The 18,353-nt window shown below is 41.1% G+C and overlaps 1 protein-coding gene and 1 pseudogene across 2 annotated transcripts in view; both read left to right on the top strand.

Moving 5' to 3' along the window:
* Nucleotides 1-18,353, top strand: part of RSU1 (Ras suppressor protein 1) — a 176,899-nt gene that overhangs the window by 38,993 nt on the left and 119,553 nt on the right. For both annotated transcript variants that reach the window (XM_090047217.1, XM_090047218.1), the window contains one exon: nt 10,815-10,935. In XM_090047217.1, the coding sequence (XP_089903343.1) occupies nt 10,815-10,935 (121 nt within the window). The remainder of the gene's footprint in view (nt 1-10,814; nt 10,936-18,353) is intronic.
* LOC149864942 (uncharacterized) lies at nt 12,706-16,882 on the top strand (annotated as a pseudogene).

Raw genomic sequence — 18,353 nt, 5'->3', positions numbered from 1 at the left:
ATCAATAGTAGCCTGGAAGCTATTACCAATATGGCTTCTGGAAGAGCTGTACAGTTATGGACACATAAGTATGGGTCACATATGTGGAGAACCCTTCACAGGGGGTCTGGAAAACTGACCTCTTCCAGGCCTATATGCAGCTTCTGTAGAGACTCCCTTACCTTATTCTTAGTGAACATTGAGGGCTCTTGGTTAGGATTCGCTGCCTTATACAGGTGTTCAGGGTACTGTTTTTGGTTCTTTAATTCTTAAAGGTGTAAGCAAAGCAGTCTATATATGTGTTGTTGAAAGGAAAAGTTTTTGAGCTTGTTCTTTGAAGTATACAGTTGAACTGAATTGCAGTGTAATAGCAAGGTCCTGTGCAATCAGATTCTTCACTGGCATATCGGGGATATAACCAATATCCCTGTTTAGTAATTCAAAATGAACATTATGAACCACTTGTTCTCACACCTCCGTAGTTTCACTTTCTTAACTCATAGTTCAAAATTCTATTCACAAACACAGAGTTAATTATGTAGCTGCCTATATAGTTATGTTTTTGTAAATGAGTAAGAAACTGAAATAACCTTAACCCATGAGAAATGACCTTCATCATTTACTCAAGACCCTGACATGGTTGTCTCTAGTTTATTCTCATTTCTGTGGGTGATTAGTCTGTATAGAATAGTGTGTGGTTTATTGAAAATATACTAAACATCAATGTCATAAGCTAATCTTCGGAAAAAAGAACAAAATGGTTTTCTGCTTATGTTTGAACCCAAAATAAGTTTGGGGTTTTTTTGGTTTTTTTTTAACATGAGCGCAGGTTTATCTACAGCTAGCATGTTTAACTAATTCATTAGTTTCATATATAGCCATAGGAAAGACTCTCTCTCAAAAGTCCCCTCTACATGTTACATGTATTATGCAATTACTTGGTTAATTGAGCAATTTATTTAGACTGGCTACATGTACAAATTATCTGTTACTCCTTAAGACAGTCCAACCAGCTATAAAGTTAGAGCTGGAAAATGCATAATAACTTTATAGCTGTTTTTCCAACTTTTTAATCTGCATGTATAGCAGGGTCTTCTCCTCCCCCTCCCCCCCCCCATGGCTGCGAGCCCTATCAGCTGATGGGGATTCCAGCTGCAGGTGTGTACCATGCACTGCTGCTACTGGGAGTCCCATAGCTGATGGCAGTACCTCGTGAGCTGCTGTGGCTGGGAGTCCTGTCAGATGGGCCACCACTGCACCGCCACTTCCTCCTCTTCCCCCCCCCGGTTGCTGATTGGCTACTGGGGGAGCCCCCCACCCCACTTGTCTGGCCGCTGGGAGGACTCTTGCATTCTTGAATGGCCACTGGAGGTACACTGAACCAAAAAGGTTGAAAACCCCTGTTCTAGAGTAAAAATGAAAATGCTTCTAAACTAAAGAAGCCCTTACAGTATTGGGCAGATGCCTCGTTTCATCTCTTCAGTAAATTTAAATGTCAGATTTTTGGGCATGGTTTTACATATTCTCCCCCCCCCCCCCCAAAAAAAAACCCCCCAAAAACACGTAACAGTTTTACAGCTCTTTGCTATTAAACAGTGTACTTTCTGCACTGGCAATTTCTTTTTTCAGCATCCCTGGTCACTAGCATTTCTCTTCAAATTCTAACTACTTCTTAAGCATTCTTCTCAGAGCAGAATATGTTTTTCGTCCTTTCTTCTGTCCTTCACTAGATGCCACTTTATCCCCAGGCTCTTGCCTGACTTTCCTATGCTCTCAGCATTTCTCCTTAGATCCAAGCTTCTAAATTAAAACTGTTTATTGATGTATTGCTTTGTTAGCACACCAGCACATCAGTGAACTATACTGTAATTTAGAAAATATGTTCTTAAAAGCATTTTGGAAACTGCAGTGCTTCTCATGGACAACTGCATAAACAATTCTACTGGCTTCTATAAAGTGCTGAAGATTAAGGAGGCACGAAGATTTTTTTGCAAATGTTCAATATTATAGTGACTACCCTTTTACCTTTCTGGTGGTATAAATTACAAAGTGGTGTCTGTGTCTGTGTTGTGCATGTTAAATGGTGTGTTCTGGGGACAGGGACTGTCCCTCACTGTTCTGTTGACCACCAAGCCTGCTGTCTGTGCTCAGCCAATATTTGAAGCTGAAAGGGGTAGGGAGTGGAAATAGCTATTCTCCCTCTGTTAATTTCTTACTCTCATTTCTGTGAAGTGGATTACTTCTCTCTCTTGGTAACAGAGTACCCTTGTTAGATGAACCTAAACAGGATTCCAGGTCTTGGATACTGTAGACTTGGCACAGAAGGTGTTTATATGTTTAGGACTCGGCATATCAGTGATTTAGTACAATGATGGTATGGGCACAGGGTGAGAGAAATACTGTCATGGGCATTTATATTGTGTAGCTTTGCTCTGAATAGTCCTTTTGAAGCCAGTTGAATCATAAATGGGTTGCAGGATTGAACCCATGTTGATGGGTCATAGGTTTATTTACTACAAAAGTTGTTTCTTGCTGTTGCCAACTTCTAAAATTCTAATCCATAATTGATGGGAAGAACAGCAGCTGCAAAAGTATTGTTACTGGGTTACTTCTACAGTTGTATTAGTCTACACCAGTATATAGGCAGAATGGGTTAATGTGAAACTGGCATATAGACGTACATCTTTCTGACGACAGATTTTTATTTATTTATTTATTTATTTTACTTTTATGGGTAAATATTTCTTGGTACTATATAATTAGTTAGTAATTAAAGAATGATTTTGAAAAAGTGGCTTGCTTAAAAATATTTCTAAAGATCATGGCAGTAAGAAGACCAATATTAATTAATATAAATGTTTCCGTTTATGCTTCAGATCTGATTTCAAAGCTTGTTGAAGCCATGGAGATTTTTCTAGGCTTTGGTTTAAATCTTTAATTGATTCCTAAAAAATAAACTTGGTTTCTTGTTGTTCTGCAAGTAGATAAATAGTAGTATTTTTCAGGAAGCAAAGCATTATATTTGTACTTTAACTTTTGAATATCCCAAATAAACTTCATCCAGAATGTTTGTCTTATAGTTTATGTAACAAAGCTTTTTCCCCTCTTATTGAGACGCATACACTTACTAAATCCCTTCACCAGTACAGATGGATTTAAATATGGGTATGGATTTTTTTTAAGTCTGCATGCATGCTAAACATTCCTTAATTTTAGACTTAACAAATATGAGATATTCTGACATACTATGGTAAGAACAGCAACCACTCTCTGCAAGTTTATATACAATTTTTAAAAAAGGATTTATTTGAAAGTTCATTAATATTTGAAATGTTGCATGTACATAGAAGATTGAGACTTGCCAGTATGAAAACTAAATTAAGGCCCTTATCTTGCATACAGGATTTATGCTTAATTTTTAGTGGCTGAGGAGTTGTCTTGACTTTAGTGGGACTGCTCAAAAATTAAATTGAAGCACTTATGTAGATCTGTATAGGAGTAGAGAGAGCGCCCACAATGATCACACATGACTTTTTTTCTCTCATTCCTATAACATGCTCTGACACTACCACAATGAGTTAAATAAAAAATCTAGATACCAGTGAAAGGTAGCGCTGTCAAGAATAATTTTTTTTTTTTTAATCAAAAGAGATCAGAAAATGCTTCTTTGCCTTAACTTCTATACTCAGTAACAACCCCCCTTCTTTGTTGTTGCTGGGTTTTTTTTCTCTACTTTTTCCATCTTACCCCATCTGCCTTTCTCCTTCTCTCTCCTTTTTAAAGTAAAGGGTAACGGGGGGAAAGGATTATTTCTGAGAGATGAAGGTTAGTGTACAAGCATTTCCTAGTCTTCTGGCTTCTGAAGATGACTCTGCTCCCCTGATGAGCTTCTTGGCTAGTCCCCATAACAGATATCATCCTTGGGTAATAAAAAAAAAAATCAAAGAATAAGCCCACGAAACAAAAACCCCTTCTTCTCTGTCCCAGGCATTCAGGGAGGGACCTTTTGTCTCTGGGTCCCAGCACAGGAGCCTGGTCTCCTCCTATATCAGGCAGCTGCAATCACTGCTTGCTTCCTTTTCTCAAGCTGTCCCTTCACAGTCCTATTTTAGCCCTCTTCTCTGGGGTTTTTAACCCAGTAGGACACTTCGTCAGGATCAGAAGGCCCACAGTTGAGTGCCCTTAACAGGGCTGGCTGCCTCTTCTTACGGGGACAGACCATCCTGTCACATTTAGTTAAAGAGATCAAAAGGGCAAAACAAGGTAGTTAAGGCATTGAGGGTCAAGGGTTTAAAAAGCTAATCCAGGTAATGGGGTAAGAATCTGGAGTCTCAACTGAGACCATGAGTCTGCAGATGACTTGTTGTTCCACAATTTTGCATTCAGACAGGCTCTTAAAGTTCTGTTAAGAACACATCCTCTGAGCTCAGTGTTGGAATGTCGAGGGAAGTTAAATGCAATAATGCCAACTCTCGTGGAAAAGTCACAACATTCCTGATTTCAAGGTCAAATTAATTCTAACTCATGATCTCCAGACAGAGATCAAATCTCAGGATTTTTTCTTCTAGCGCATGTAGATCAATGCTGTGCCAGTAAGTCTGCTGAGGGAGAAGGAAGCAGCGGAGTGAGGCAGATCGAGGTCCCCACAGTGAGGGAGAGAGAGGGCTAGGGACTAGGGCAGGGTGTGCAGTGGAGCTGTGAGCAGTTCATCCAGGAGTGTGGGGGTGGCGGTCAGCTTCCCACTGCTGCATGCACCCTTGGGGGGGGTATGGTTGTGTGGGCTGCAGCTGCTGGCTGCACCCTTCTGCCTTTTCCCCAGGAGCTGTGCCACATCCCCTACCCACCCAGCAGCACTGCATGGCTCCCAGGGCAAAGGCAGCAGAGCATAGGCCTGCAACCCATGTCTGTGTGTGTCTGCTTCTCATTCCCAAGCCACAGCTCCCACAGCCCTGCTGCTGCCCTCATTCCTGACCCACATTACCCCACATCTTGCCAGAGTATGCATTGACCCCATCCCCTTCCCGGGCTACACATGCCCACAGCCTCCCACACTTTTACAAATAACACCCCCCCCACACCCATACACACAGCACATACACATACACACTTCAAAAATTGCATCTCACAATTTACATTCCAGCTCTCTTAATGTTAAGTGTTTGTCTCATGATTTTTGACGTGGTGGGGTTGGCAGTACTGCAGATGTTCTGCTGTGGGCTTTCCTGTTTTTTCTGGAACTGATCTTAAATCAAAGCCAATTCATCCTTTTACTTGGGAATTGCCCTGTCTGTTCCTTGTAGGCAGCAGAGCGGCACCTTTAAGTTATGGTATTTATGACATTGGTAGAGGAGCGGGTGAGTGTTGCTTGATCTAGTGATGATGATGTGGTCCATGTTGAAGAAGGGACATAACTGGCATCTTTGTCTGTATCAAGGCACAGTGGCTTTGTGAGAATTAAAGTTTTATATAGTCAGTTGCTGGAGATACAGACATCTCTCCCACCTCATCTCAATTGATGTATCTCAGTTGATCTAATCAACCTATTTGGCAGTGTCTTCTTCCCCTGTTTTCTTCCCTTCCATATCTAATCTTTCTGCCAGTCCATTCATAGCATCTGACAAAGTAGATTGTTGGCTATGAAAGCTTATGCCTCTGAACCAGTGAGTCTGTTAGGGGCCACACTTTCGTATCTTTTTCCAAGAGTAAAAGAGTAACGGGCCAGGGATCCTTTTCTTACAGGTCAGATAGGAAGAATGTGTTCATTTTCTGAACACGTTTCAATAAATGCAGAAGGTAAAACAAGTTTGTTTGATTATCTGAGGCTCTTATTTATGTTTCTGGTTATAACATTTGAAAATGATCCCTTAGTATGCAGATCAAGTATGGTCACTGATTCAAATATGTCATTACTAGAATGTCATTAATGAATGATGCACTGTATTAAGCAGTCATTCATACTTAATTGGCAGAAGTATTCGACCTTTTTGTCCAGTTTCTTTTTAAACACAGCTAGAGAACAACACCAGTGTAGAGGTTTTGGGTTACTGTTCTGTACATCCAAAGAGTTTAGCCTCAAATGACTGTTCCCAAACTCTGTATTGAGCATGCTCTTCTAGGTCAGCAAGTTTTCACAGATTCATAGATGCTAGGGTCAGAAGGGACCTCAAGAGATCATCAGGTCTGACCCCCTGCCTAGGCAGGAAAGAGTGCTGGGGTCAGATGACCCCAGCTAGATGCCTATCCAGCCTTCTCTTAAAGACCCCCAAGGTAGGGGAAAGTACCACCTTCCTTGGAAGCCCATTTCAAATTTTTCAAAGCATGGAGGCTGTTTTGGCATTGGCTCATGCTGATATCCTCTGGGTTACTCTAGATTCTTGGCAGAGGTATTTGAACAACTGTGAAATGAGCTTTTGAGCTGGTGCTTTTGTATTGCTTGGTTCTGGTCTGTCTTCTGATAGAATGGAGCTAAACCTATGAGACATAGTAGAAACTGCCTGATATGAAGAAACCTCACTTTGCCCTTTTGGAGTCTTGCAGATTCTCCTTTTGGTTTTCTTTAAGTAATGGCTGGGATACTGAGCAACTGAATGAGGTTCTTGATGGAAAGAAATCTTGCTCTTGCTTCTGGTTTCTTCTGTTGTTTTCACTTGTTCTGAATGGACCCTTGCAGCATGGCATACCTGAAACTCCAGGAGGATGCAGAGACAGCGGGCTGCCTAATAGTGTCAGTATTTGCTTAGGAGGAGTTCTAGTTCTTGTTAATGACACTGGGTAGCAGATGTTCATAACAGGATTATTAAAGACATCGTGGATCTTGTTGTAAATATGTGGGTCAAATGTAACTAGGACTCTGATAGTTCACTCTCAGCTCATCATGTAAGAGGATGCTTTGAATGGAACTCTGCATCCCCTGTATATAAATTGTCAGTCTTTCTCAGTGTTAATTCCACTATTTACTGTGTGACTGGGGGGCTATGTCAGGATATAATCATGGAATTTCAGTGAAGAACCTGGTGCCTGATACAGGCAGCTCCAAGTAAACTATTGTAGTATGTCCCTTCATCCCTCCTAGACTAACATTGAACAATAGTTGTGGCCTTTTCAAGTCCACTAACTCTGTCCTGGTGTAAAGCTAGTTTGCAGGCTAAAGATACCCAAGTTTGGAGCAAAATATGTCTTTATGGTCCATGGGCATCTCTTGAAGAAGCTGAGACTAAAACATGATACTATGGAAAAGTTTTCTCCTAGGCACACGCTAAACTCCAAAGGTCTGTTGTGCCTTTGTCAGCAGCCACAGGAATGGCATTTAATCTGAATCTGTTGCTAGGATATTAGTTCTTTCCCACTATCAGCATATCCAGGCAGCTTTCAAAATGGTATGTGAGGAAGTGTTTGAAAATAAAGCATATCTATGTCTTAAATATGATTTGCAATATAAAATCCAATTTGCTGTAACTGTACAAATATATTTCAATATGGGAGCACTGTGCAGCTACATACATTTCTATTTTTCATTGGGGACCCTCAAAACGCTACCCTAGTCAAAAAACCCTCAAATCTATTTCAACTTCAGTGGCTGCTGATGTTCTGGATGGTAACCAGCTAAACAGAACTTAATGCTTCTTATGCTGTCCTGCTGGCTATGTTCATTTGTATTTGTAACCTGTGGGTGCTACATGAACTAAGTTCCCACTTCAGAAGTCTTACTCTGTGAGTCTCTTCTGTCCTATGTGGATTTTTGGCCATCATCTTCCCCAGTCCTAGTTGGTCCTATTCACTTTGTTGCCTTCCCACTCCTGAAAGCAGATTTTTAATGGTGCTTAAGTATGAGGTATGAAAGGTAGTGCCTAAGTTTTGTAATGTTTTGGTTTTTTGGGGGGCGGGATTTCAAAATCTAGAAACATTATATTTTTTACTTGTTTGGGTCAGGTTTTTAGAAAAATAAAGACTACCCGCTTGTATGCGGATGTGTAGGAAATTAGTGATGAAAGAGCAAACTGGATCTGTTCTTCCTCGAGGACTAAACTATAACTTATCCCTTGCTGACAGAACCAAAAGAGGAATTTTATTTGGAAGCAGTGAAGCTGTTGACTTATGAGGCTAAGACAATCCCATTATTTTCTCTTTTAAAATTAACTTCACAAGACTGACCCATTCAGGGAACTTTCAGAGTGCTATGGAAGAGAGGTCTTTTGCTTTTTTGTGCTTTTTTTGTATTTTGGGGAGGGGGGTTGGTTTTTTGTTTCCTTTTCTGTTTTTTGTATTGCTAACTGATTACAAATTAAATTGATGGTAATTCTCAAGAATCTGCTATTCTCTCTAAATAGTTCAGAATAGTTTTGGCTGGCTAGAAGAAGTTTAGGATCCTGAATGTAGGGTTAATGTTTCAGTGTCCCCATAACCGAGGCCTAAATCACATTTAGCATAATTTGTGGTGTTAAATTGGACTGATTTATCTAGGAAAGTGAAATAATCTCTCATCCTGTCAAAAAGACCAATACCTTCAGACCAGGATTTAATTGCATCAGCAGTGCAACTTTGGTAGGATTCCATTCTGTCTGTCTGTCTACATTATTCTTGGTTTGTGGCTAAATTGAAGCCATTATTTTGTAGTACTTCTGCTTCCTAATCCTGTGCAAGCATAGATATCCCTGATTACAAAAGTCACCATTGGTATCAACCCATCATTTCAATATTCAACAGAAAGATTGAGTTAAAAAGGAATAGTAAAAGACATTATAATAATGGCTCCGTTGCAGTATTCTAATGTTTGGAACATTTGTATTATGAAGGATCGAAAAATCAGTAACCTTTTATTTGAACTTTCATAGCAAGTTTAAAAGCAAAAAAGTAAAAGGGCATTTGCCTCTCTAAACTCCTGCATAATTCTTGTTGACCTTATGGGATATGCCTGTAGGGGTGGATCAAATATACTAGTAAGTGTTTTGTGTTGTTATATTGTTGATATGTAGACCTGTTTTAATGATTTCTTTTACAAAGCATGATAAGTGTGTCCTCCCATGAATGTAGCCATTACCAGGGTGTTAATTGTAATTAGGATATTTGTTAGGATTCTATTATTGTGAGCAATGTAATTGTGCTTATAATCATGTAAATGTGGCACTGTAATGTTCTGCTATGTAAAAATTTCATTTTTAGGCTGGAGGAGGATTGCCTCATGCCAAGTATAAAAGAAAATCAAGGCATCAAGACCTTTATAATTATTTTAAACCTGCTCGCCACTCATCCTGATGTCAAGGTTGACCCTGTACTGTGGTGAACATCAGACAAGTCACAAGCTGCAGGGCAAGCGATTAGTCACCCCTTTTTCTCTAGTTCTTGTGTAAACTTCATCTGTGTACTTGAATTTTAGTCTAAGCTCATAGAGAAGAGACTTAAACCTGTACAGCTTTTTAACCTTTTATCTGCATGAGCATATGCATATTGTGCTTCAGAATAGCTCTTTCATATTTCTTAAAAATAACCAGGTATTGATCTGTTGCTAATCTGATATAACCTTTTTGTGCGTATTGATTACAATGCTTTACTCATGGGAGGCAAATCAAAAACTGGCTTGGCTGAGCAGTTCATCATTTAGGGCTGAACTTAAATTGTCGTGATTTAGTTGAATATTAAATGGATGACTACTCAGATTATTTAAACAGGAGGCAGAAAGGACCATCACTCAGAATGGATTTTTGTTTCAGTGTTGCCATCTCAGACATTTAATAAAACTGTCATTTAGCTCTGAGTGCCCAAACTATCCATTCTTCTGATTTGACTGTAGTGAAGTGACCCAGAACTTTATGGTAAATTTTTGAGTTGCCAGCATGTGCAGTGTGGTATCAAAGGTGTAATAGGGTAGCCCTGTGCCTTAGGCAGCTGCAGTACAGCTGGTTCATAGCTGCTGCATCTGTTGGGGGGTGGGTGGGGGGTTGTCCATTTATTTGCACCGTCACCCCAAGTGGGTCCTGAGGGCTGTGATTCCTCAGTTGTGTGTCCCATTTTTTCCCCACCTCTCCTCCACGGGTGATGGGATGCCAGGTGTGGGGTTCTCATGAGGGGAAGGCCATTAGCCCCCTAGGGTCAACAATCAGTTGATTGTTGGTCCCATGTAGAGGACTTTGGACATGCAACTTTCAATTTGTCAGGGATGGGGAAGCCCAGGATTATGATCAGGATGAGTGGAGAGCAGGTTTAAAATAATTATAAAGCTCTTGATGCCTTGATTTTCCTTTATACTTGGCATGATTATGATCCTGGGCTCCCCCTGCATTGGTAAATAGTAATGATGCAGTTGGTATTAAATCCCTGGTCCTGCCAATCGCACTCATGCCATGTATATGTGGCAGAGTAGGAGACTTGGTCATTGGGAATAGAGATCAGATTCCATTATGCCATTAAATGAATATGTGCCGGGGATCATAGCATATTGTCACTAGCTCTACAATGGCGCACTTTACTCAAAGTATTTAAAATTTCTAATAACATTTTTTTCTGATGAAGCCAAAATGGTTGGTGCCAACTGTGACTTTGAAAGTAGATTGCAAACAAAGGCACCAACAGGCCATCAGAGAGCAGTGGTGCGTAGAAATATTGTTTTGTATTTTGGCATCACTTAAGCATTGTTCTAGGCCAGAGAACTACTTATACTTCTTGCATTAAAGAGATTAGATAAACTACATAAGCAGTGTTTGGAGTGTGGACCAGAGCCCCTTAGCTCTACCCTCTTGGAGGAGTGCTCACTTGACTGCGATTACAGAGATTAGTCTAGCTAAGATGAGTTTCTCTTGTAATGAAGCAAGCTTGTTTCTTTTTTTTTTTTCTTTTTGCAGCTGTACCACCGAATATTGCAGACCTGAAGAATTTAGAAGTGCTAAACTTTTTCAACAACCAGATTGAGGACCTTCCTACTCAAATTAGCAGCCTTCAGAAACTTAAACACCTGAATCTTGGGTGCGTATCTTTAAAGCAAAAATTAGCTATAGAACATTCAAGAAGTTATCAGTTAATAGCAATTGCATCTCAGTCAGAGCTTTTATTACGTACAAAACTCCTTCTCTGAAATTATCATGAGCAACTTTTCAAGTTGATCATGTAGTCTCAAAAACTGGTGCATGAAAAACATGCTGGTCTTTTATTTAATTAAAACAGAGCAATAAGTACTTAACTGTTTTCCCATTACATTGTGCTACAGTCGATGGTATTGGTAACTAATAGTGACCTACTTGTTAGATTCAAATTTAATTTTGTTTCATGTGCATGTCAAATGTAGTTTCCTTAACTATTACTCCTATTTATTAATTTTACTGTCACTGGTTAAGATCTAGGAACTGCTGTGTCCTTTCCTCCTTAAGTTCTCCATATGATACTTAAGTTTCAGCGTTGATTACCTTCTAATTTTGTTGCATCACTTCTGTGATTGAGGAGATGCAACTTCCATTATGTGTATATGATTTTTATTATTTTCTTTCTTCAACAGGACTACAGTGATAAAAATGTAACGTGTCAATTTACATCTTTTTCTTTGTATTTAGGAACACTTGTATTAAACAACTGTTATTAAACAAGTGTGTTTGTCAGAGAGGATATTAAATTTTTTTGTCTGTGCAGACCATGTCTTCCCTGACTTAGATGACTCTGCAAAACACTGATCACTGAACTGCATCATTGGCTGCCATAATGCAAATATATCTTTTCATCTCTGCAACAAAGATGGTTCTGTTCCTGACTTTGGCTTTGGTTGCCTACCGTAGTGGAGTAGGTACTAATTCTCAGCAGCCTTTGCTCACTTGGAATTAACCAAGAGACTCAAGAATCAACATATTTGCTCAAAGAAACACAATTCCCAGTATATCACAAATACTTGGCTAAGGTTAAATTCATGGTTTAGGCTGCACTTATTAAAGGAGTCATACTACAGCAATAGGGAGGAGGAAAAGTTGGGCGCTTCCTGCACGAGATGAGTGACAGGCTTTGCCTTCTAAATATACTTGATTCCTGCATTTCTTTCATTGATACTTTGTTTGGAAGTAGAAATATTTTTTTTTTCTTGTTGAGCTTTATTGTACTTCAGTCTTGCAGACAGTAATCCAAAAGCTGTCTTGTATGTATAACATTTGTGATGTGTTTTATATTTTATGTATGATATATATATGTATTCTGGGGGCATGTCCACACAAGCCCACTCGTGTTTCTTGTGGTGTCTCAAACCCCTTTGAGATGCTGCAAGATGCACGCTGGGAACAAAAATACATTCCCTGCACTGCAAATATGCAGCGTGGGAACAAAATTTGATACCTGGATATCTAGGTGCCAAAAATACCCTAGGGGGAAAAAGCAGGGCAAGGCACAGTCCCAGACCATGCCCTGAGGCAATTGGAGTCTCGGTCTCTACGCCTGGCCCTTGCCCTGGTGCTGAAGCACGCTGCCTGCCCATGCAGAGACCTGGACTCAGGCTTTGTGACAAGTCGCAGGGGGGAGGCAGGGCTGCAGGAGGGGGCAGAGGACCATGGGGACCCAGCTGGAGGTGGCTGACCTCCTGGCCACCTGCGGCCAGGAGGACATGCTTTGACAGTTCAAAGCAGGCCACCACACTGAGAACATCTTCTGGGGGATAGCTGCCCAGATGGCTGGGCAGTGGCACACATGACAGTAGTGCCACATAAAGGCCAACTGTGCAGGCACAGCTGACCGGCAGCTGGCCCAGAGGGGCAGATGCCTCTAATGGCGGTGCAGTCTCCTTCTGGATCTGGCAGGTTTGCAGCCTTGGGGTCACATGCTGTCACAGGTGACAGCAGGTCACAGCCAGGCAGCAGCCCCCACTGCCAGACTGGGTAAAGGGTGCAGGGAACTCTCAGGGCTGCTTCAGCAGTCTAGCTGGCACAAGTCATAGTGTCCCCAGGTACCAATTGGCTGCACCCCATAAGCTCCTGAGAGCAAGTAGCCCTGAGCTACTTGCCAGGGCAGCTTTCTTATACTGATGGGGCCAGCACAGGGCAGGTTTTTATACTGATGGGGCCAGCTCTAGCTCCCCTTGGCTGCAAATCTGGGAAGAGTCAGGCAGGGTTATTTTGTCCTAAGTAGTACAATTTGCCTCACACCAAAGTGCATGTCCAGGCACATGCACTGAGGCAAATAGCCCCTGCTCAAATTTGTGTCACTTCTATTTGTGCTGCTGCAAGCGCATGTGTGGATGCACCCTGGGAGTCCATTGCAAGGATATCTGAATGCCTTGCATGTTTTTAAATTAATAGTTACAGAAAAACTTTGTCTAAAACTGTCTCAGTTTCTTCAAAACCCAATTCATTCGCCCCTTCCCCTCTCACCCATTAAATCAGTGAAAAAGCTTTGTGGGACTTGTAGCTAAAGTCTTTTGTGGAAGCCCATAGTACAACTGAACAGCCAAGACATGACTACTCCTTTCCACTTGATTCATATCTTTGCCTAAACTGCTTGGCCTTATTTTTGTACAGGTATTGAAAACCTCTAGCTTGAGAAAATACTTTTGGTTTCCAAAATAATCTATGTATAGCCCCCTATGGCTTTCCTTCCACCACTGTCTTAAATCTAAATTAATGACAGAAAATATCCTGATGGTCCTTCCTTTGTTCAGCAAAAACCTTCACCTTCCCCCACTCCACTGACCTCAAGTTCTCAATATTTTTCCTAAGTGGTTTTTTCTTTTCCTCCCCTTACCTGATACCTTCAGGGCAGAGCCATCAACAAAGTAGTAGCCCACTACCACCATTTATTCACTTACTTATTCAGGGCCCATTTCTAACATATTTGGAGTATGGGTAGAGTAATTTTTGGAAGAAAGAGCAAGTGATGAGAGAATGATGTACTGCCCCAGTACAAGTTTTATCGCACACAGGATGAAATCCTTTATGTTACAATGTAAGGACTGCACATATCTACGATTTAGTATTTTGAAGAGGAGCCTTTAGACCAGTTCTCCCATGAGGGATTAGGAGTTTGATATGAGGAAAACCACTTGAGGAAACTACCTTTCCGGAGGCAAGAAGTTTCTGCTGTTTCTGTAAACACTTTCCTTATTGGCACTTGGGAGAAGTGGGCAGCTAGCTACTCTCTGATTTTAGGGCATGAATCCTTCTATGGCTGCACTAAGAGAGGCAGAGGGACAGTTCAGCAGTCATTAGACTTGGCCAGTCTGAGAATAGCTGACTGGAGGTGTAAGTTGAACGTGGCTAGTCTGAAGATCAGTTGCTTGCCTGCCAGCCTTTTTGACTTGGAACAGATAACCTGTGGACAAACAGATGTGTCTAGTTAGCACCATCCCTGTGCCACCATTGACTCAGGTTTCTGGATACTTTCTGTAGTAGAGCATGGTGATTCCACAGTGCATGCCCTCAATATTGTTGGAGGCAAGGAAGGGGGCAGCATTACGATTTTGCCTCACCTCTGTTAAAATTTGACCTATGGTCCTGCAGGCAAACTAAAGTTGGTAAGGAGGAAGAGTGGATAGCCTGCGGGTCGGGTAGAAGTCTGGAGGGCTACAAACTTGGAGAGACTAGTATAAGCAAGAACTTTTCCCCTAAGAACAAGACTGATGCCAAGCACTCAAAACCACCCTCTGAAGTATGACCATAAAGGGTGGAAACAGATGTGGGAGCTGGAAGCAACCTCTCCCTCCCCAAATGCTTGTAAACATCTTGGCTATGTAGCCACTTTATCCATGTGCAGCTGTGGCCAAAATGTCCAACAAGAATAAGCAGTTCAAGAGTGAATGGGAGAGAGCTGTGACTAATGTGTGGGCACTGCTACTGCTAAGTTTCATTCTCTACTGTCCAAAAGCCAACTTCAAGACCTGGCATGCCTAGCTTTTCTCTCTGTGGCTCCCAATCACAAAACAAATTAAAACAGTTTTCAGGAAAAAAAATTAAATATGATTTCTATCCACATCCACAGAGCTCTTCAGCATAAGGCACATTTAAGAGGAGGTGTATTAATTTTGACAGAATGCCTTGATATTATTTCCCACCCCGCATCCCCTCCACTTGCTGTGCAAGAGGGAGAAGAGGAATACTAGTGGCTAGGTAAAGGGCTGGACTATAATAGTGGGTATGGGTTGTAGTTGTGTTGTTCTAAGGACATTGACAGGCACGGTTCTTTGGATAAATCTGATGTCTTTTAGTAAACCAAATCAGATGGAAAAATTCTTCTTTGCAAGCTTTCAGGCACAAACACCCTTCACCAGGCTGAGGCAGCATCTGTAGGTGGTCTGCTCTTCCTGAATGGAATGAAAAGTAAAGAAGCCTGAAGTTGGTATCCATACAAGACAGCCAGTCAGTAACTATGTAAATTAAGGAGTCAATGAATGAGAGAGAGGTTTGGGGGGAGGGAATGAACGTAGCTGGTAAGCAGTGGAGAGGTACCTGGGCAGTCAAAAGTAAGGCAGGTTAAAATGTGTCATAAATACAATATCTATATTTAGTCCATGGTTTTTTTGTATCCAGTAGGTTGATGAAGTTCATAGGCTCATCTGCAAAAGGTGTTTTGTAAATTCCTTTGATGATTAGAACTGAGAGATTGGGGGAAGAGAGAGAGAGTGGTTTTCTTGTGAGAAATGTGCTCCTACAAGTAATTGGGTATTCTTGTGCTCTAAAAACTTAGACACCTTCCCAGCAACACCCTCCTAGCCACTATAGATGTTACCAACTTATATACCAACATCCCACACCAGGATGGCATGCAGGCCTGCCTTATATACTTACAGGAGCAAGATGACAACTCTGAGTACAGACCCAAAGATATTACTCACCTTATACACTTCATCCTCATGCACAACACCTTCACTTTCAATTACCAGCACTTTCTCCAGAGCATGACCACAGCTATGGGCACGAAAATGGCTCCACAGTATGCCAATCTTTTTATCAGCCACCTGGAAGAAGAATTCCTCAAGGACTGCACCATCAAACCCTTGCTATACTTAAGTTATATCGATGACATCCTCATAATTTGAACTGAAAACCTGCAGTCTCTGATTGTTTTCAATCAGAAATTCAACAAGCATTACCCCTCCATCAGGCTACCTCTTGAATACTCCAGCACCAGCATCTCCATTTTAGACACGATGATTACTATCCAGAATGGTAAAATACAGGCCATGATGTACACGAAACCCACAGACTAACATCTATATCTGCAAAGAGCCAGCAATGACCCTAAACACCAAGAAAGCTGTAATATACAGCTAAGCCCTCCAATACCACCACATTTACAATGAGGAGAACCCCCGGGCTCATCACCTCACAAATCTCAGAAAAGCTTTCATTCAACAAGGGCACCCCTCCAGAGAAATGGATCACACTTTTGAAAGAGCTACCTGGATACCATGTGAAAAATTGCTACAGTACAGAAGGAAAACCCCTGTGAATCGCACGCCACTGGTTATGACATATCAGCCCTCACTGGAACCAATACGGAAAATCCTCAAACAAATTGCAACCCATACTAGAAGAAGAGCCAGTTCTTAAAGAGATCTTCCCAGAACCACCCATCCTAGCCTTTAAACGAGCACTGAACCTTGCTAGCCTCATCTACAGCCCAAAATGCACCGAATGGATCAAGATCATGCCAAGACAAGAAATGTAAAACCTGCTAACATATCTCTACCACCCCCCCAATTACTACACCCCACAACAGAACCATCAGCATTCTCAGATGTTACAGCTGCACTTCCAGAAATGTAATATACCTCATCCAATGCACCAAATGCCCTGATGAAAAATATGTAGAAGAGACCAAACAATAACTGTGTAGTAGAATGAATGCACACTGGAAATCTATCAAGGACAAGAATACCCAATTACCTGTGGGGCAGGTAAAGAACCTTTGTGGGACTGTGATAGTGTTATACGTGTATGCCTGGCTTTGACACAGATTCCTGAAGTGCATTTGGGCAAGCTTTCTTTCCCTGCCTATACTTCTGTGACCAGTAATGCTTCTTCTACTTTGTAGGAAAGGTGTAAAGCTAAATACCTCGTTCATGAAGAATTTGGATTCAGGTGAGGGTTCATAAATGTAATAGATTTCTAGGGTTGTAAGGGACCTATTAGCTCATCGAGTCCACCTCCCTGCTCTGGGCAGGAAAGAGCGCTGGTGTCAGGTAACCCCAGCCAGGTGCTTATCTCATCTCCATTTTGAACACCTCCATGGTGTGTCTTGAAGCAAGTGTTTTGCACATTGTTTCAAGCTTATCTGTGAAACTTTTTTTCCTGTGGTTTTCACAGTGATATGTTGTCCGTTACACATGATTGCTTTACAGATGAATGTGATGTCAGGCAGAAAATATGCAGAACTTTTGGCAAAGGTGATATCTTGTATAGATTCATTCTGTAGTCATCACAAGGTAGTTCCTGATGTTTTTGCTACTAAGAGCTTTCATCATGTAATTTAATTCTTAAATAACTAGGCAAATTGGGCAGTGTCCTTCAATATGGTTTTCTCTGCCCTTGAATCAAACAGTGTGATTTCAGGTGAAATCCAGTGGTTGACTGATCCAAAGTGATAGTATCCAGGCATCTGCTCTGCTTCCAGCTGTTATTTCTGCCAAATAAATGTATATTAAAATGGCTTTGTCTTTTGCATTGCTTCCAGTTGAGGGTCCTCAAGTGAATTTAGTTTAGGCTGTGCAAATAACTTTTTTCATAATTAAGCTGATTATAGTGCTAATTGCATTACACAACAAGAGATGCTTTTTGAATTGAGAACTGGAATGCCTGTGGCACTTCCACAGGCCAAACAAGTCTCTCATCAAGCACCTCTCCATGGTAGTGTTCTGTCTGACTTTTTTAGTAAATCGCAGTAATTTTTAATATCAGCAAGAATTTTGCAGTATTGCAGAATTTCTAACTTCTCAGTTTTGCTTAACATGGTCCACCTTATTTCCTTTTTATTTTTAATGAGACTTATTGTGACAAATGGGTGCAGCATCTTTTTATATGGACAAGAACTTGTGTTGAAAGGTTTATGCTAGAGCATTTCTCACGCAAGACTGAATGAACTTTACATGCAAGATGATCCCATTTGACAGAGAGCACTGACAGTAGCATGGACTTGGGATGTCCGTCTTCAAAACCACTTCCTTGAAGGTTTTTTGGTTGTTGTTTTTCAGTTTGATCTTCATGGAATCTCTAACCAATCTAAAATCTTTCCAGGTTTGTAAAGCAAAACAATCCGTACTGAAAAATAACCAATTGAATAACGGTCAAATTGTACTAATCCTAGACTAGATAGTCTTTGACATGTTTATTAGAAGATAAACAGTAGTTAATGTTCCTAGGATGTGTTTGCTCTTGCGCCCCTCTGATGCTTTGGATGAGTATCGTAGGTGAGGAGATTATGTC

Source organism: Crocodylus siamensis, chromosome 5 (genome assembly GCF_052110815.1).
Source record: "Crocodylus siamensis isolate JL-2025a chromosome 5, ASM5211081v1, whole genome shotgun sequence".
NCBI classification, from domain to species: domain Eukaryota; kingdom Metazoa; phylum Chordata; order Crocodylia; family Crocodylidae; genus Crocodylus; species Crocodylus siamensis.
Note: the sequence above shows the minus strand (reverse complement) of the source record. Positions and strands in the feature narration are given on the sequence as shown.